Here is a 20,572-nt window from a genome sequence, read left to right on the forward strand (position 1 = left end):
TCACAGCAGAAAGATGTAAAAAAAAAAAAATCAGTGCATTAACATTGAGTTTTGGAAGTAATCTGTATATTACTTAAATGGGTCCACACATTCATTACCTGTCTTGTGAGCACTTATCAAGTTAAATTAGTAAGAATTCAATGAAGTGGTAGATCAGCTCCAAAATATTTTTCATTTGTGATCTGGCAGCACGAACATTTATTATTTATCCCTATTTATTTGTCTGTCATTTCTACAATGATCTTTTAACTTCAACTGAAACTTACCTGCATAGTCCTTCATATTTACATTTGCACCAAATTTTATAATTTTGCATACAAGATCTGCATCATTTTCAGCAACAGCTTTATGCAATAAGGTCTCCCCAAAGAGATTTCTCCTATTGATCCTTGAAAGAGGAATGGAGGCAACAGGTGCAGTATTTGAAAAGCTTTTAGCAGTGATTTGTTTTGCTGAAAAACATAAAATAAAGACCTAATAAACTGAAAAATATATTTGACTATCATTTTGGCCTCAGCACTAGTTAACATGGCAAGTTTTCCAAAGAAAAATCTTGTAAACACAAATTTTTGCCCAACTATTAACCTGTCAAAAACAGACATTTCAGAATCATGCTCCTCAAACACAACAGGTAAACATAAATCACACATATTAAAGATGTTTAACTCCATGAGTTTATATCAATCTCTTCTCAATATCAAATGGGTTTAATGCAGAGAATAAAACATAACTTCTAAACACCTGGGATGCATCTGCACTGAGTAATGGAACTTCAAAGTTGTGTGGGTGCTTCAAAGGCCTTTCTACACAGGCCACTTCCTTCGGAAGTGGCATGCTAATACACAGAGCGAAAGATGCTAATGAGGCACAGATGCCAATTCCCCATGCCTCATTAGCATAATGTCACGTGATTTGTAGTCCAGAAGACTGTTCTTCCGGACTCCAAAATGCCATGTAGAAGCATGGCCCCTGGGGGTGCTTCCGGAAGGACGTGCTTCTTCCAGAGGCCTCTTTTTCCCAAAATTTTTGTGAAGAAGGGGCCTCCATAAGAAGGACTTCCTTCCAGAAGCCCACCCGGGGGCCGTGCTTCTACACGGCATTTTGGAGTCCGGAAGAATGGTTTTCCGGACTCCAAATCACATGACATTATACTAATGAGGTGTGGGGAATTTGCATCCATGCCTCATTAGCATCTTTCATTCCGTGTATTAGCATGCCACTTCCGAAGGAAGTGGCCTGTGTAGAAATGGCCAAAGTGCCCATGGCTACACTGCTTGCTGCTGCTTCGAAGTTAGCAAATTCAAAGTTTGCATGGTGGGAATTATGCAAATTAGGTGCTGCATATGCAGGGTGGCACCTCATTCCATGATCGGGCTGATTAGCATGCCCCCTTTGAAGGAGGAGGCTAGTGTAGATGAGCTCAAAGACTCTGATACGGCACAGGAATTTGATTTGTAGATCCAAATACAGGATCAGGACATACATTCGTATTCTGCATCTATGCTCTTGAGGGGTTAGTGTTTCCAAATACTGAGTCAGTGCAGTTACAATAGTACAACATTAGATGTCCACTCCTGAATACTTTTCTTAAATTTCATGATTTTTTTGTAAGCAGGTAATTTATTACATTCTGTACTGTAAGTAGGGAATAAAAACTTGTACATAAGGACATAAGAACATAAGAATGGCCATACTGGGTCAGACCAAAGGTCCATCCAGCCCAGCATCCCATCTGCCGACGGTGGCCAATGCCAGGTGCCCCAGAGAAGGAGAACAGAAGACAATGATCAAGTGATTTATCTCCTGCCATCCATCTCTTGCCCTTGTTCTGAAGGCTAGGGCACCATACTTTATCCCTGGCTAATAGCCATTTATGGACCTAACCTGCAAAAATTTATCAAGCTCTTTTTTAAACCCTAATAGAGTCCTGGCCTTCACAGCCTCCTCCGGCAAGGAGTTCCACAGGTTGACTGTGCGCTGTGTGAAGAAAAATTTCCTTTTATTAGTTTTGAACCTACTACCCATCAATTTCATTTGGTGTCCCCTAGTTCTTGTATTATGGGAAAAGGTAAATAATTTTTCTATATTCACTTTCTCCACACCATTCATGATCTTATATACCTCTATCATATCGCCCCTCAATCGCCTCTTTTCCAAACTGAAAAGTCCCAGTCTCTCTAGCCTCTCCCCATATGGGACCCGTTCCAAGCCCCTAATCATCTTAGTCGCCCTTTTCTGAACCTTTTCTAATGCCAATATATCTTTTTTGAGGTGAGGAGACCACATCTGCACGCAGTACTCAAGATGTGGGCGTACCATAGTTTTATATAGGGGAAGTATGATATCTTTTGTCTCATTATCGATCCCTTTTTTAATAATTCCTAACATCCTATTTGCCTTACTAACTGCCGCTGCACACTGCATGGATGTCTTCAGAGAACTATCCACTATAACTCCAAGATCCCTTTCCTGATCTGTCGTAGCTAAATTTGACCCCATCATGTAGTACGTGTAATTTGGGTTATTTTTTCCAACATGCATTACCTTACACTTACCCACATTAAATTTCATTTGCCATTTTGCTGCCCAATCACTCAGTTTGCTGAGATCTTTTTGTAGTTCTTCACAATCCCTTTTGGTTTTGACTGTCCTGAACAACTTGGTGTCATCTGCAAACTTGGCCACCTCACTGCTTACCTCATTTTCTAGATCATTGATGAAATGATCAATTGATGATCATTGTAGAAAGTATTGTTCATAATTATTAAAACTAATGTATACAGAGCTTTTTTTTAAAAAAATGGTAGCTCATAAATCCACATTTCATTGTCTTTCAAAATGCTATCCAACAAATTTATACTTTTTTGGCTCAGTACGTTTCAATCACTTTAACAGAAGAGTAGTTTATCCAGCAAATAAAAGTCAAAAGTATCTCTCACTAATTTTCTTCGCAATCCTTTGGCTTTTCCTCATCTGCTCAACCTTGCTGTTTACATCTACAGTTGATCCTTGGTATGTACTAGCTGCCAGCTCTGAATGCTCTTCTTTGCTGTCCTTACAAGCAGATTCTTGTGTTCTGTTAATGAGAGATTTGTTTAGATTAAATAAAAATATTCTGCACTCTATAAACACCAATATAATATTTACACTAAATTTAAAAAGTAAGTTTTAAAGAAGGTTGTAACTATTCGTAAACACATTCACCTCACGATCACAAAAATTTCAATAGGACTGAATTGTGTATAAATCACTGCTGAATATGCCCCTGAGCGTTAAAAGAAAATGTAAAATGTTTACCTTTTTAGCAACTTAAATGCAAATTTACACAGTATGTTTCATAGGTATTAAATACATTGGAAAAAGAGTTCATGCATGAAGAGAAGTAATCCTTTTATGCTATATATATTTATACCATACCCCAAATCTTTGGATGAAAGTTTATTTCCTGTTTTATCATCATTATTACATATTCTCTGCTGAGTTTCTGCTAGAGTTTTATGACATCTGGAAGCTTCTTCAGTGTGCTTTCTAGTACAGTTTTCTCTTAATCGAGTTGACCTTCTTAACATACACGAAGTTGCTTTGGTGGTTTCAACATCTGAGATACTGTTGACGGAACGTGCATTTCCTTCACTCGCTTGTTTGTCATTAGAGACATCATTCCAGTAATCAGAAATGATCCAGTCCTGGTTCTTCTGGTCACCGACAAGCTGTGACAAAGATTTTCTTTTGTTCAAACTATTGACAGTCAGACTACTAACAGGAATGCTGTGCCTGGATTATGAAGTGTGATGTTAAAACTAAAATGTCATTTAAGTTAAACATGCACGTGTGGCTAGAGAGCACTTACAATAAATGGGTTACTTAATAACTAGAGTTTTGCAAATATATTACGTGAACAAACGGACACACTTGGAGATGCATGGCATGCAATTTGGGACCTGGAAGCACTACCAGCTTTGATAGGGGCATAAATTAGTCAACATTTAGTGCACATCAGCAGGGTTCCAACAGACAAGTAGTGCACAGCAGGCTACTGTGGTACAGATTTATATCCTAGCTTGCCACAAACTGAGTATTCATGTAGATAAGCCCTCAGTTTGGGAGAATGGCAAGTGAGATATATTTCTGCCTTGAGAAGGAATGAAAAATTATTAACCAAATAAAGGATATGCAGCCACTCTCCCTAACTAACTAACTAACTAATTAATTAATTAATTACTTCTTTGTCTAAGAGAGTTTGAAGTCTCTCCAATATACAAAGCATCTGGGCATTGCTGGCACATGACAGCATATATGATGTTAGTTGAAAAACAAGAGAATGTGCCCCTGATTCTGTGAGTAACCTGGTTAGGTTTGGTGATGGTATCTCCAGAATAGATATGAGGACAAAGTTGGCAACGGGCCTTGTTGCAAGGAAAAGTTCCAGGACTGGTGTTCCTGCAGTACTGACTGTGGCTGTTGGTGAGAATCCTCATAAGGTTGGGAGGTTGTCATTGTGCCAACAATGCCTAGATGCTTTGTATATTGGATAGACTTCAAACTCTCTTAGACAAAGAATTAATGGGCATAAAAAAGACATAAAAACACTCCTGATTCACAAACCTGTCAGTCAGCACTTTAATGAAGTGGGCCATTCTGTTAATGACCTGAAAGTTTGTGTCTTACTGAAGAAGAATTTTCACAACAGTTTGGAAAGAGAGAATGCTGAACTCTCTTTTATATTCAAATTTGACACATTAACACATGGTTTGAACCAGGATGGGAATTTTCTAGGTCATTATAGGGGCTCTGATGCATACTTGGCTTTATCTAATTCTTGACTCTCGCCTCCCCCTTCTGCCCCTCTACTCTCTGATTTGCTCACCTTGATAATATTTTTCTGATTTGTCTATCTTGATTACTATTTTTGGTTCTCTGTGCCTTAAATATTGAATCTGATCTGGTATAGCTATCGTCTGAAGAAGTGGGTCTGTTCCACGAAAGCTCATCACCTAATAAATTATTTTGTTAGTCTTTAAAGTGCTACTGGACTGCTTTTTTGTTTTGATAGTATATAGACTAGCACGGCTATCTGTCTGTTACTATTCTATTTTTAAATATCTGCGAGATGCTGGACACTCACACTAACACTGTATAGCAAATGAAGCAAGACGACAAAGTCCATTAGGAGTTCTTAATTCTAAAAAGTTCAGTTAGTAGACTAAAAATTAAAAAGAATGGAATAAAAATGTACTTTCCAGACTCAATTTTATAGCAAGGTCAACAACAGGAAGAATATAACTCTTCTGTAAAATACTGTATAACATACAAAACATTTCAAATAGGTATTAAAAGATACACATACTTGTTCATCTAAAGTACCATGAAATGCAGACTCTGTTAATGCATTTACTTCGTCCACTTGCATCACAGAAAATTGAGATTCAAAATTGTTATCAGTTATTTGAGTGCAGTCATCTGTCTGGAAAATACTGACTTTTGATCTCAAATGTTCTTCTTCATTAAGCTCTCCTTGCTTCTCAACTACTTGACCAATAGGATGGACAGATTCTGAAAAGGAGTTCAGTACCGTCAGAAGTTCCAGTGGCAGGACACTGCTGTTCTCATCAACTGATATGTCTGCAGTATCACTTTGACACGGTAATGTGCCCTGCAAGGGGTTTATCATTTCTGGACTTTCTGAATCACTAAGTGGTTTCAACAAATCTCTAACTTCAAATTCATCAGTCATATTTTGTACATTTGATTTTTCCCTGCAAATCTTCCCTGACATGGATGATAAAATAAAGTCATCTGCAAACTTCGTAAGAGAACTATTTTTTATGCTGATATTTGTCTCTGTAGTTGTCATAGAGACATTCTGACGTTCTTTTAAAACACCTGGAAATACGTTCAGTCGTGTCCATTCCTTTGGTTCTATTACTGTCTCTTGTGCAATTGCATTTGACAGGAGGCTTCCTTCTGCAGCATCATCTTCAACATTTAATTGCCGTGAAATCTAAATGGAAAAATGTTCACAAAAATGGAGAAATGTTCCTGAAAGCATGTAATGAATATTTACTTTACAGCGTATTGATCCTCATAACATTATGTTTACAATTTTTGGATAAAGCAAGCTAAAAGCCCCTAAGAACTTCCACAATAGAAAAATTCCCATTGATGTTAACAGGGGTGAAACTGTCCATGAGTCATAAAGGCAGAATTAATTAAGTTACTGATACCCCTATTACTTAAGATACAGGATAAGATGCACAATAAATCTTACCACTAATATGAGGTCAAATATCTCATCCTACTCTTAGGATACTAGCATCTCATGTTAATACTCAGGATGATTTCTCTTCCATTTTTAACGTGACATTAAGTTAAATCATTATATATTTAAACCAAAAAGTAGAAGTGCAGATGACTGCAGATACATTATGATATGTATATTTTATTATTAAACCACATACAACTACTGAAAGGGTGCAGAAAGTTTGTCCTGCAACCGACACTGAGTATTATGCAAGGAGGTGGACAAATACAGTTACCTAGACTCATATAATTAAGGCAAGAGGGACATATAACGTTCATCTAGTGTGACCTCCTGCACATTGCAGGCCACAAATCACCCACCCATTCCTGTAATAGACCTATCACCTCTTGCTGAGGTAATTCAAGTCCTCAAAGCATGATTTAAAGATTTCAGATTACAGGTAACACATCATTTACCCCAGTTTAACCTTCAGCTGACCAGTGACTCATGCTGCAAAGGAAGAGGGAAAAAAATACCAGGATGTTAGTCATTCTGACTAGGGGGAATACTCCTTCCTGATCAGCGTTCCCTGTAAATTGAGTGCTCGTGCAGCAGCTCAGACGAAATTCAAATCCTGTCTAGCTGATTAGTAGAGCACCGACAGCTAGGTTTTTTTGTTTATACTGGTAGTGAACATTTGCTCATGCTTCAGTGCACATAAAAATTATTCTGCATACAGATGGAAAAATAAATCAGTGGAAAACATTACAAGAAATATTGTTCCTGACCCCAGATATGGCAGTTGGACCCTAAGCATTTCAGCTAGCCTTACCAACCACACAACTGGGGAAAATGCTCTGTAATAACACAGGCTTCGTCTACTCTATGAGAGAAATCTGAATTTATTAAAATTGATTTTGTAATGCTGGATTATATAAATTTGAAGTTGACTAACCTCACCTCTCCACAAAGTCAAATTATTGCTGCCACACTCAATCACCAAACATTGACTCTTGTAGCAGTGCATCTTGGGACCCTATCTCACAATTCCCTCAGCCCTGTAGCATTCTGAGTATTTTTGCTGGTGCACACAACATTTTGTCTACACACAGGTGATACTTCTCAAAAATTTGCTTAAACAATGCAAGCATTAGTTTTAACTATGTGTTCCTAGGAGTGATGACTCTCTTCAGACAGGTAAGGTCCACAGGTACACATCTGAGGGATTTAAAGCAAAACAGTAAAAAGTAAAGTCAAACTACATGACTAACATATTCATTGTAACATTTTGTCCTTATCTTTTAGCAGCCCAGCTGGCAACATGGGAGCTATCTAATAAGGCAGACAGGATGTTAAGATATTGTATCTCATTACTGATGCATCGGCCTTGGAGCAGCTGATAGTTTTTATTGCAGGTTTTGTTTTGGTTTTTTTTTTGGTCCTCTTATAAATGTCAGTCTGCATTGAAAATGAGATTGATCTGATGAAATGGGTCTGTCCAACAAAAGTTCATCACTGAATAAATCATTCTGTTAAAGTGCTACATTTTTGCTGTTTTGCTTTGATGAAATCACGGAGTTCATGATTCTAAGAAACGGCGAAAGGAAGAACAGTAGAATTGAGGCAATGGATTTCAGGAAGGCAGATTTTGATAAACTCAGAGATCTGGTAGATAAAATCCCATGGGAAGCAAGACTAAGAGGAAAACCAACTGAAGAGAGCTGGCAGTTTTTTCAAAGGGACATTATAAAGGGCCCAAACGCAAGCTATATTGATGCATAGGAAAGATAGAAAGTATAGTAAAAGACCACCTTGGCTTAGCCAGGAGATCTTGCATGATCTCAAAATCAAAAAGGAGCCATATAAAACGTGGACATTAGGAGAAATTATGAAGGATGAATCTAATACATGTATGCAGGGGCAAGATTAGAAAGGCAAGGCACAAAACAAGCTCAAACTAGCCGGACACATAATGGGTAATAAGAAGACATTCTATAAATATATTATGAGCAAGAGGAAGACCAAAGATAGGGTAGGGTCCACTATTCAGTGAGGAGAGAGAAACAATATCAGGAAACTTGGAAATGGCAGAGGTGCTTAATGACTTCTTTGTTTTGGTCTTTACCAAGAAGTCTGATGCAGAAATGCCTAACAGGGTGAATGCAAGGGGGAAGGCGGCAGGTTTAGAGGATAAAATAAAAAAAAGCAAGTTAAAAATTACTCAGAACAATTAGATGCCTTCAAGTCATCAGGCCTGATGAAACGCATCCTAGAATAATCAAGGAGCTGATAGAGGAGTTATCAGAACCTTTGGCTATCATCTTTGAAAAGTCCTGGAAGTCAGAAGAGATTCCAGAAGACTGGAAAAGGGCAAATATAGTGTCCATCTCTAAAAAGGGGGAAAAGAACAACCCAGAAAACTATAGACCAGTTAGTTTAACTTCTGTGCTGGGAAAGATAATGGAGCAAGTAACTAAGGTATTCATCTGCCAAAGTCTGCAAGAAAATAAGGTGATAGGTAACAGCCAGTCTGGATTTGTGAAGAGCAAATCATGCCAGACCAAGCTGATAGCTCCGACAGGATAAAAAGTCTTGTGGATAAGGAAGAAGCAGTGGATGTGGTATGCCTCGACTTTAGTAAAGCATTTGATACAGTCTCATATGATCTCCTTACCAATAAACTAGGCAAATACAACTCAGATGGGGCTACGATAAGGTGGGTGCATAACTACCTCAAGAGTAGTTATTAATGGTTCTCAGTCATGTTGGAAGGGCATAACAAGTGGAGTTCTACAGGGATCTGTTTTGGGACCAGTTCTATTCAATAGCTCGATTAACAATTTAGATATTGGCATAGAGAGTATGCTTATTAAGTTTGCAGACGACACCAAGTTGAGAAGGATTGCAACTGCTTTTGAGGATAGGGTGATCAACTAAAATGATCTAGAAAACTGGAGACATGGGCTGAGGTTAACAGGATGAAGTTTAATGAGGACAAATGCAAAGTACTCCACTTAGGAAGGAACAATCAGCTTCATACATACAGAATGAGAAGCGACTGTCTAGGAAGGAGTACTGTGGGAAGGGATTAGGGGTCATAGTGGACCACAAGCTAAATACAAGTCAACCATGTGATACTGTTGCAAAAAAAAAAAGCAAACATGATTCTGGGATGCATTAGCAGGAGTGCTGAAAGCAAGACATGGGAAGTCATTCTTCTGCTCTACTCAGCATTCATTAGGGCTCAGTTGGACAATTGTGTCCAGTTCTGGGCACCACATTTCCAGAAAGACGTGGAGAAATTGGAGAAGGTCCAGAGGAGAGCAACAGGAATGATTAAAGGTCTAGAGAACGTGAGCTATGAGGGAAGACTGAAAGAACTGGACTTTGTTTAGAAAAGAGAATACTTAGAGGGGACATGATAGCGGTTTTCAAGTACCTAAAAGAGGGTTACAAGGAGGAGGAGAAAAATTGTTCTACTTGACTTCGGAGGTAGGACAAGGACAAGGAGCAATGGGCTTAAACTGCAGTAAGGGAGGTTTAGGTTAGACATTAGGAAAAACTGCCTAACTGTCAGGGTGGTTAAACACTGGAATAAACTACCTAGAGAAGCTGTGGAATCTCCATCATTGCAGACATTTAAGAGCAGGTTTGACAGACCTCTATCAGGGATGGTCTAGAAGATGCTTGATCCTGCCATGAGGGCAGGGGACTGGACTCAGTGATCTCTTGAGGTTCCTTCCAGTTCTAGTGTTTTATGATTCTATAATACAAATCTCAGCAACCATGCTGACAAAATAATAAAACAATATATAATCCAGTAACCAAAGATGAAAATGAAAATTAAAAGATTTATTGACAAATGAGTATACAAAAAGGAAATAGGAGAACCAAATTTGTTAAGTAACAGGAAAATTACTGCTGTCGTCATACATATGTTATAGAAGAGTAACAATTTATGTATATTCTTATTCTCTTTGAGAAATCATATTTATGGAATGACAATTTGACTCATATTGAAAAACTGTATTTCATAACGTAAAGCATTCTCAGCTCACTGCAAAAAAGCTTGATCCTGGGTCCATGCAGTGTATGCATAGGAGGATTAACTGAAGAAGAAATACGACTTCTAAAACACTTAAAAATGCCATTTTTTGTGAAAATATTAAAAACAAGATTATTGCAAGATACTAGGCTGTGAGGAAACTCAAAAGACACGGGAATGGTGGAATGAGCAGGGACAGCTGCTACTCTGCCAAAATCCATAACACAAATATTACTCACTTTGGTATGTTAATATTCTAACAGTGGAACCTTCATCCCCAGCAATCACTAGCAGTGGGAAGTTAGTGAAGTGATTAGAAGCAAGGATTTACATAGTATGTGTGATAGCACAGGACTTCTGATTTAAAACCATGAACAAAAGAGATGTACAATCCATCTCTCTGAAACAGCAAGGGCCAAGATTTAGAGAATGATTCACTCCTCAAGCAAAATAGATAGTTTGGCAAACCAATGGTGGAGGTTGCTGGTAGTAAATCAAAAGCTGCTCTAATTTTAGTATTGCTGAGTTTTTGGATAACTAAGTGCCTGTAAAGGTGGTGAGTTACAGGGACCCATGATGCACTGGCACCTGGAATATTCCTGGCCAAAGGCCTGGCTTCGGCAAAGTGTGGGATCAGGTATCTCCCCCAGGCCTGGCTGCTGCCCCGTGTGCTCCTTCCCGGTTCATCCCCTGGCCTGCCTGCTGCCCCCATGGGGGACTTCAAATGGCCTGAGGGCCCCCCGCTGCCAGCACAGCAGAACTAAAGCAGCTTCCTGCCCACCCACTCCACACAGCTGCCAGCACATCCCTACTGCCAACAGGAATGGCAGAGGCAGTGTCTAAAGGCAGCAGTGTATGGCGATGCCTCAGTCTCCACCCCTTCCATAGGAGCTACTGCCTGGGGCGGGGGGTGGGAGCAGTCCCAAGTGCTAGAACCCCATCCCTGCCCGCCCTCTAATTTCCTCCTGTAACACACCACCACCACTCTTCCTGCCCACAAATTCTATATCAAACATCCCCTCCACTAGCAATGAGAGCTCCTATGCCACCTTATAGACTAACAGAAATATATAAGCATAAGCTTTCATGGACAAGGACCCACTTCGTCAGATGCAGGTAGTGGAAATTTGCAGAGGCAGATATAAATAGGCAGGCCAGAGCAAGGCTGGAGATAACGAGGTTGACTCAGTCAGGGAGGGTGAGGCGTACCTCCAGGAGTTGATCTGGAGGTGTGAACACCAAGAGAGAAGAAACTGCTTTTGTATTTAGCTAGCCATTCAGTGTCTTTAATCCTGAGCTGAGGGCGTCAAATTTGCAGATGAAATGCAGCTCAGCAGTTTCTCTTTGGAGTCTGGTTTTAAAATTTTTTTGCTGCAGGATAGCTACTTTTAAATCTATTACTGTGTGTCATGGGAAACTGAAGTGCTCTCCTACAGGCTTTTGTACATTGCCATTTCTGATATCTGACTTGCGTGCATTTATTCTTTTCTGTAGGGACTGTCCAGTTTGTCCAATGTATATAGCAGAGGGGCACTGCTGGCACATGATGGCATATATTACATTGGTAGATGTGCAGCTGAATGAACCTGTAATGGTGTGCCTGACCTGGTTAGGTCCTGTGATGGTGTTGCTGGCGTAGATATGTGGGCAGAGCTGGCACCGAGGTTTGTTGCATGGGTAGGTTCCTGAGCTAGAGTTGCTGTGGTGTGGTGTTGGGGATCATTGTCCAGGATGGGTTGTAAATCACTGATGATGAGCTGGAGGGGTTTTAGCTGAGGACTGTGGGTGATGGCCAGTGGTCCCTCCAGCTCATGATCAGTGATTTACAACCCATCCTGGACAACGATCCCCAACTTTCATAGGCCTTGGGAGGCAGGCCAGTCCTTGCCCACAGACAACCTGCCAACCGGAAGCAAATTCTCACAAGCAACTATATACCCTCAGCTCAGGATTAAACAAAGACTGTGAATGGCTAGCTAAATACAAAAGCAGTTTCTCCTCTCTTGGTGTTCACACCTCCATATCAACTGCTGGTAGTAGGCCTCACCCTCCCTGACTGAGTCAACCTCGTTATCTCCAGCCTTGCTCTGGCCTGCCTATTTATACCTGCCTCTGCAAATTTCCACTACTTGCATCTGACGAAGTGGGTCTTTGCCCACGAAAGCTTATGCTTATACATCTCTGTTAGCCTATAAGGTGCCACAGGACCCCTCATTGCTTTTGCAGATCCAGACTAACATGGCTACCCCTCTGATACTTGATCCCCTCCACTGCATCCCCTCTAACACTAAAGTCCATCCCAAAGCCTGTACCTGTCAACCGACACCCTCGGCCCTGAGCCTGCACTTAGACTCTATACCTGAGCCTGCACCCCAGACCCTCTCCCCAGTCTAAAGTCCCTCCCAGATCTCACAACTCTCCCCAACCTAAATTCCCTCCCAGAGCCTTAGGCAGGTCTAGACAATAAAAATTTCTTCAAACTTGCCGCCCCTGCACATGTGGGGAAGGGAAAATTGCATCTAGGTCAACCGTGAGTCTGACCCATTAAAGAAAGCCTCACTTTTTACAAGTTTGTGCCTATTTCAGCTTCAGAAACATCTTTTATGGTCCCTCTCCAAACTGCTTTCAAGCAAAATTATGCATCTGTGGTAAGAACTTGTGCTTCAGAGAGGGTTTTGATACAGATTTCTAGTTTTTCCTTTAAATATTCTAAACAAATGGAGCCTCACTTTTTTCAGGATATATTCTGTAAGAACTAATTAAATTAAATTAAATCAAACTGTTGACATGCATTCTGTTGTACAAATATACCCACCTTTCTCTCTGTTTTCACAAATCCAGTCACGTCAGTATCTAAACCTATAATGATAGTAAATAAAATAATAATTTTCAAATATACTGCCACTGAATTACACTTTTTGAGCTTCCCAGCCTTTTCTAATTAAGGGCTCCCTGCTTCTTGTAAGATGTTGAAATTTTAATTTTGCTTCATGCTTTTTTTGAGGTGGTCCCTAGCGGAAGCTACTTGAGTTTGCTTAAGGAAGCACTATTTAACAATAAATTATTGTATTAGTGAAATTTGTTGTTATTTTTACCTGCTGTTCTCTTATATCTGTTACCCATAGTTCTGTGCCCTTAAAGCACTCTCAGGGTTCAAGATACCCCTAAAGGGAAGAATGGAGCACCGTCACCAATCCCTATACACTAATCAACAGAGCTGACTGAGTTTTCCCCCACATTTACTGGAAGATTAGCACTCTAGGGATTAATCCTCCTGGGGTTTGACTTAGCATGTCCAGTAAAGACCTGCTAAATTGATGACTGTGTTGACTCTGGTACTCCACCGAGATGACAAGCTTAAGGGGGGCTGATGATGGAATTTCTCCTGTCGACCCCCTGCAGGGCAGGCACTGTAGTAATTTAATCTAAACTATGTCAAGTTGCATACCTTAGTTCAACACTCCCTCCCTAGTGTCGACTTGGCCTGAGTGTGGAGGGTGTGAGACATAAGCTGCATTCCCTGAAACAGGTGGTGGTAGTTGATTGGTAGCTTCTGAAGGCATAGTTCAGGAATGATGATGTAATTGGAATAACAGACACTCTGTGGGTAACTCCTGTGACCGAAGCACTGTCATTGATGGGTATAAACTGTTCAGGAAGGACAGACGGAGGAGAAAAAGTGGAGGAGTTTCACAATATGTAAGGAAGCAGAACAACTGCTCAGAGTTCCAGTAGGATACTGAAGAAAAGCCTGTTGATAGACTCTGAATTAAGATTAGAAGTGAAAACAACGAAAGTGATGTCATGGTGGGTGTCTGCTATGGACCAGCAGACCAGGAGAATGAGGAAGACAAGGCTTTCTTCAGACAACTAACAGAAGTTTCCAGATCATAGGCCCTGGTTCTCATGGTGGACTTCACTCGCCCTGGTTCTCATGGTGGACTTCACTCACCCCGACATTTACTGGGAGAGCAATATAGCAGTGCAGACCAGGATAACTTCCTGGTGCAAATACCAGAGGAACCAACTAGGGGTCACGCTCCTCTTGATCTGCTACCCATGAACAGGGTGGTAGAACTGGTACTGGTAAGGGAAGTGGAATTAGTGGCAACTTCTGCAGCAGTAGATCACAAGATGATTGAGTTCAGGATTCTGACACAAAAGAAAAGAAAGCAGCAGAATATGGACCCTGGACTTCAGAAAAGCAGACTTTGACTCCTCCAGGGAACTGAAGAGCAGAATCCTCTCCAAGGCTAGATGAAGGGGAAGAAGTCCAGGAGAGCTGGCTCTGTGTTAAAGAAGCCTTAATGAAGGTGCAGGAATGAACCATGCAAATGTGCAGAAAGAATAGCAAATATGGTAAGTGACAGCTTGGATTAACAGAGAAATATTTGGTGAGCTTAAAATACAGAAAGGAAGCTTATAAGAAGTGGAAGCTTGGACAGACAACTAAGGAGGGGTATAAAAATACTGCTTCAGCATGTTGAGGTCTAAGCTGGAAAGTCAAAGCACAAATGGAGTTGTACAGCAAAGGCTGTGAAGGGTAACAAGAATAATTTCTACAGGCATGTTATAGGAATAAGAAAGTGGTTAGGGAAGGTGTGGTACACTTCTTGAATGGGACAGGCACCCTCATCAGACATAATGCGTGTAATGGCAGATGATATGCGTAATGCAGGGGTGGGCAGCAATTTTTGATGGCAGGCCACTCCAAGATTCAGTAAGTGGCCAAGGTTGCACTTTTCTATGGAGGTGGGATGGACGGTGGGTATAGAAGGGAGCTTGGGGTAGGCGACTGGGGTGCACGGTAAGGGGTGGGATCTCTGTGGGAGTTTGGTTGAGGGACGGGGTTGTGACCTGGGGAGGGATATTGTAATTGCAGGATTCAGGAGTGGGTATGGGTGCAGGAGTTGATTCTGAGCTGGGGGAAGGATGTAGGAGTAGGTTCAGGGTCTGAGAAGTTGTTGTAACTTGGAACAGGAGGAAGGAGGGTGCAGAAGGTTTGGGTTGTGATTTGGGGCAGATGATTGAGGTGCAGGGTCCAGGAGGGGATATGGGTGCAGGAAAGGATTATGTCCTTGGGGAGAGATCTAGGAGGGGGTGCTGGATGTTGGAGGGAGTTGGGGTGCAGGAGGGGCTGCCACAAGCAGGCTCTGGCCAGGAAGCATTTACTTAATCAGCTCCTGACCAGCAGTACTCTCGGGAAGGCTGCCCTGCCTGCCAGCAGCCCCAGCCAGCTGTTTGTTTTATGTGGCTCGGGGAGAGGGATGAGGCAGCAGGGGAGAGAAAGGTCTTTATCTGCTGCCCCATCCCCATCAAAATCTCCCAGATCCTATTTGCTAGAAACTGTCCAATGGGAATGGAGAAATTGTGCTGCAGCACCCCAGCAAAATCTCTCAGCTCCTATTTGCTGCCTTCTGGCCAATAGGAGCTAAGAGATTTTGCCAGAGACAGGAACAGCATACAAAACCAGCCAAAGGGTGCTGAGAGATTTTGCTTGTGGTGGGGGCAACATCTAAAGCAGCTATGGACTTACAGGCTATAAAGCTGTACTTTTTTGATGCAGTTATTTTTGTACAGAATTCTATGCTTGTAAGTTCTTTTTTCAAGACATAGATTCACTATGTCCACTAGTACCTCTGTTAGGTTAAATGAAATGTACCGTTTCCTGCGTTTTAGCACAGTGCAAGCATTAGCAATCAAAACTAAATATGGAGCTAGCATTGTACACTTTGTAATGTGTTGTAATCGAAATCAAAATATTTGTAAATGTAGAAAACATCCAAAAATATTTAAAATAAATGGCATTCTATTATTGTTTAACAGCCTGATTAATCTCATAATTATTTTTTTAAGTTGCTTGATAGCCCTAAAAAATACATAAAAATCCTTCCAATATAAAGAAAGCAAGAATCACCATCGTCAAACTTCTGAAGTGACCCAAAGGGATCCTAGTGCTGTTACCCCAACCCTGCTACTGACCCGAGCAAAATCTTCCCCAGTTTCCTTTCTGATTTTCCTCACTAGTATGCTCATAGACAGCCACCCACACTCAACCCTACTCCAGATAACAATTACTGGCTTACAAAGCTACAATCATTTGCTGTGCAGTAGCGGCAGCACTTAGGACACCAACAATTAGGTGTTTCAGAGACAAAAGACAGGAACATAGTCATATAGGGGGTTAAAAACAGCTGAGCAGTGGATTTAAAAAAAATTATGGATATGTAAGAGGTGGATTTAGGCACTTATTCTTTTTTAGGCTCCTAAGTATCTTTAAAAATCTGCCTCTCTGATCTCAAAGCTCACTTATCTACTTATCCTAAATATATCTATATGCATCCTCATTTACAATTTCTCAGTTGTTTCTGCCGCATTTAAAGAACTATTTTGGGCTGTTTTCTACAACATAAAGCAGACCATCAGAATCATTTTGCTCTTTACCTACTGCAGCATTTAGTGGAAAACCAGGCCGAGAAATCTTTGTTGTAAATACTGCACCCCTAAAAACAAATAAATATAATTTAAAAGTTTGTAATTCTAGGAGCAATAAACATATACGCATTGCATATTCTGGTGCTTTGGACAAATCTTTCAGCCCTGTCTTATTCTGGTTAAGACAATGAAAGTAATTTTTCCTTGATATTATAAGTGGAAACACTTTAGATCTTTTAAATGCAGCAATTCCCTACTCAACAAGTTTATTTAGTAAAAGACAGTTACCTGTTCCGTAACTGGTGTTCTTCGAAATGTGTTGCTCATGTCCATTCCAATTTGGGGAGTGCGCCAGGCGCATACCCAGTTGCCAGAAGATTTTTGCCCTAGCCGGTAGGCCTGGGGTCGGTGCGGTGCTCCCTGGAGTGGCGCCCGTATGGCTGCCCATATATGCACCACCTGTCCCATCCCCCACTCAGTTCCTTCTTGCTGGCTACTCTGACAGAGGGGAAGGCGGGATGGTTTTGGAATGGACATGAGCAACACATCTTGAAGAACACCAGTTACAGAACAGGTAACTGTCTTTTCTTCTTCAAGCGATTGCTCATGTCCATTCCAATTTGGGTGAATGCAAGCAAATGCCTAGAAGGCAGGGTCGGAGCCCCAGAAAGAGTGCAGGATAGCCCTGCCCACCGCAGCGTCTTCCCAGGTCGCGAACAGACATCTCCAAGAGGGTCGAGTACCAGTGTTGCCAAGCCCAAGCTGGGGCCACCAGGATAATTGATGCTCGGTCCAAATGAATTTTCAACAGTGATTGGTGGATGAGTGGTATTGGTGGGAAGGCGTAAAGCAAGGGTCCCAACCAACGAATGCTCAAGGCATCTGCCCAAGAGCCTGGGCTTCGGTTCTGGTAACAGCAGAACGTCCTGCACTTTGTGTTGACATGAGTGGCGAAGAGGTCTACCTGGGGATGTCCCCACCTCTAGAAAATGGAACTCAGTACTTCCGTGTGTAGTGACCACTCGTGGTCCATGAAGGACCTGCTGAGACGGTCTGTGAGGAGTTGTGAGCCCCAGGCAGATAGAACAGCCTCAGGAGAATCTGGTTCAGGATGCAGAAGTCCCAGAGCTCGAGGGCCTCGAAATACAGGGGCAACGAGCATGTGCCCCCTTGTTTGTTTATATAGTACATTGCCGTAGTATTGTCTGTGCTGACTGCAACACACTGCCCCTTCAGTTCACTCTGAAGCACATCACGTGCTAGCCAAACCACTCTGAGCTCCCGCACGTTTATGTGGAGCTGAGCATCGACTTGCTCCACATGGCTTGAGTCTGGCGGTCCCCCATGTGTGTCCCCCAGCCTAGGTCTGAGGCATCTGTGACCAGGAAGAGGGAGGTTTGTGAGGGATTGAAGGGCACTCCCATGCAGACTGATTGGGCCTCGGGCCACCAGTTAATGCCGTTAACACTCTTGGGGGGGACTGTCACTAACTTGTCTATATTGTCCCTCACAGGCCTGTATACCGAGGCTAGCCACAGCTGGAAGGAGCACATTTGCAACCTGGCATGCTGACTATGAACGTGCATGCCGCCATGTGACTCAACAGTCTGAGGCATCCCCTGGCCATTGTGTCTGGGAACCTGATCAGGTCTTGGATGCAGGATGCCATGGCTTGAGCCCTGCTCTGGGGCAGGAAGGCTCTGGCTTGCTCTGCATCTAGTCGGGCGCCCACAAACTCCAGGACCTGAGCTGGGGCTAGCACAGACTTTGCCTAATTCACTAGGAGGCCTAGTATGTCGAATGTCTCTTGTATCAGCTGCACGTGTCGCGCCACCTGTCGCTGCGACCAACCTTGGATCAGCCAGTCGTCTAGGTAGGGGAAGAGGTGCACCCCCTGCCTGCGTAGGAAGGCCGCCACTACTGACATACATTTGGTAAAGACTCTTGGAGCCAAGGAGAGACCAAACGGAAGGACTGTGAACTGGTAATGGCCCTTCTCTAGCACAAACTGGAGGAACCTCCTGTGAGGTGGATAGACTGCTATATGGAAATACGCGTCCTGTAAGTCGAGAGCGGCAAACCCGTCCTCTCATTCTAGCATTGTGATAATTATGCCCAGGGATATCATATGAAACTGCCTATATACAAATGCAAGAAGTATGGGTTAGAAGCAGGAAGAACTGGAAGTGCTAATAAATAAACACAACTGTGACATCGTTGGCATCACGGAAACTTGGTGAGATAATACACATGATTGGAATGTTGGTATTGAAGGGTACAGCCTGCTTAGGAAGGATAGACAGGGAAGAAACGGGGGAGGTGTTGCCTTATATATTAAAAATGTACACACTTGGACTGAGGTGGAGATGGATGTAGGAAATGGACGTGTTGAGAGTCTCTGGGTTAGACTAAGAGGGGTAAAAACCAAGGGTGTTGTCCTGCTAGGAGTCTACTACAGGCCGCCTACCCAGGTGGAAGACATGGATGAGGCTTTTTTAAACAACTAACAAAGTCATGCAGGGCCCCAGATTTGGTGGTGATGGGGGACTTCAACTACCCAGACATGTGCTGGGAAACTAATACAGCACGGCACAGACTATCCAGTAAGTTCTTGGATTGCATTGGAGACAATTTTTTATTCCAAAAGGTTGAAAAAGCTACCAGGGAGGAAGCTGTTCTAAATTTGATTTTAACAAATAGAGAAGAACTGGTAGAGAACTTGAAAGTGGAAGGCAGCTTGGGTGAAAGTGATCATGAAATCATAGAGTTCACAATTTTAAGGAAGGGTAGAAGGGAAAACAGCAAAATAGAGACAATGGATTTCAGGGAGGGCAGATTTTGGTAAACTCAGAAAGATGGTAGGTAAAGTCCCATGGGAAGCAAAACTGAGGGGAAAAACAGCTAAGGAGACTTGGCAGTTTTTCAAAGGGACATTATGAAGGGCCCAAAAGCAAGCTGTGTAGGAAAGATAGAAAATACAGCAAAAGACCACCTTGGCTTAACCAGGAAATCTTGCATGATCTTAAAATAAAAAAGGAATTGTATAAAAAGTGGAAACAAGGACAAATTACAAAGGATGAATATAGGCAAACACCACAAAAATGCAGGAGCAAGATTAGAAAGGCTAAGGCACAAAATCAGTTCAAACTAGCTACAGGCATAAGGCTTTTTAGAAAAAAGAGGAAGACCAGGGACAGGGTGGGACCATTGCTCAGTGAGGAGGGAGAAGCAGTAACAGGGAACTTGGAAAGGGCAAAGATGTTTAATGACTTCTTTGTTTCGGTCTTCACTGAGAAGTCTGATGAAGGAATGCCCATCACAGTGAATGCCAGTGGGAAAAGGGTAGGGTTAGAAGTTGAAATAAAAAAAGAACAAGTTAAAAATCACTTAGAAAAATTAGATGTCTGCAAGTCACCAGGGCCTGATGAAATGCATCCTAGGATACTCAAGGAGCTGACAGAGGAGATATCTGAGCCTTTATTTATCATCTTTGGAAAATCATGGGAGACAGGAGAGATTCCAGAAGACTGGAAAAGGGCACATATAGTGCCCATCTATAAAAAGGGGAATAAGAATAACCCAGGAAACTACAGGCCAGTCAGCTTAACTTCTGTGCCAGGAAAGATAATGGAGCAGGTAATTAAAGAAATCATCTGCAAGCACTTGGAAGGTGGTAAGGTGATAGGGAACAGCCAGCATGGATTTGTAAAGAACAAATCATGTCAAACTAATCTGATAGCTTTCTTTGATAGGATAACGAGCCTTGTGGATAGGGGAGAAGTGGTAGATGTAGTATACCTAGACTTTAGTAAAGCATTTGATACAGTCTCACATGATATTCTTATAAAAAA

At 41.8% G+C, this 20,572-nt stretch overlaps 1 protein-coding gene across 1 annotated transcript in view; it reads right to left on the reverse strand.

Annotated features, from left to right (window-relative positions):
* ANKRD31 (ankyrin repeat domain 31) overlaps positions 1-20,572 on the reverse strand; it is a 97,102-nt gene that overhangs the window by 60,905 nt on the left and 15,625 nt on the right. Inside the window, exons 5-10 of the mRNA XM_074994238.1 lie at positions 16,731-16,789; positions 13,102-13,145; positions 5,348-6,001; positions 3,418-3,710; positions 2,940-3,076; positions 267-452 (exon numbers count right to left, since the gene is read on the reverse strand). Coding sequence (XP_074850339.1) covers positions 267-452; positions 2,940-3,076; positions 3,418-3,710; positions 5,348-6,001; positions 13,102-13,145; positions 16,731-16,789 — 1,373 coding nt within the window. The remainder of the gene's footprint in view (positions 1-266; positions 453-2,939; positions 3,077-3,417; positions 3,711-5,347; positions 6,002-13,101; positions 13,146-16,730; positions 16,790-20,572) is intronic.

The sequence above is a fragment of the Carettochelys insculpta genome, chromosome 5 (assembly GCF_033958435.1).
Source record: "Carettochelys insculpta isolate YL-2023 chromosome 5, ASM3395843v1, whole genome shotgun sequence".
NCBI classification, from domain to species: Eukaryota; Metazoa; Chordata; order Testudines; family Carettochelyidae; genus Carettochelys; species Carettochelys insculpta.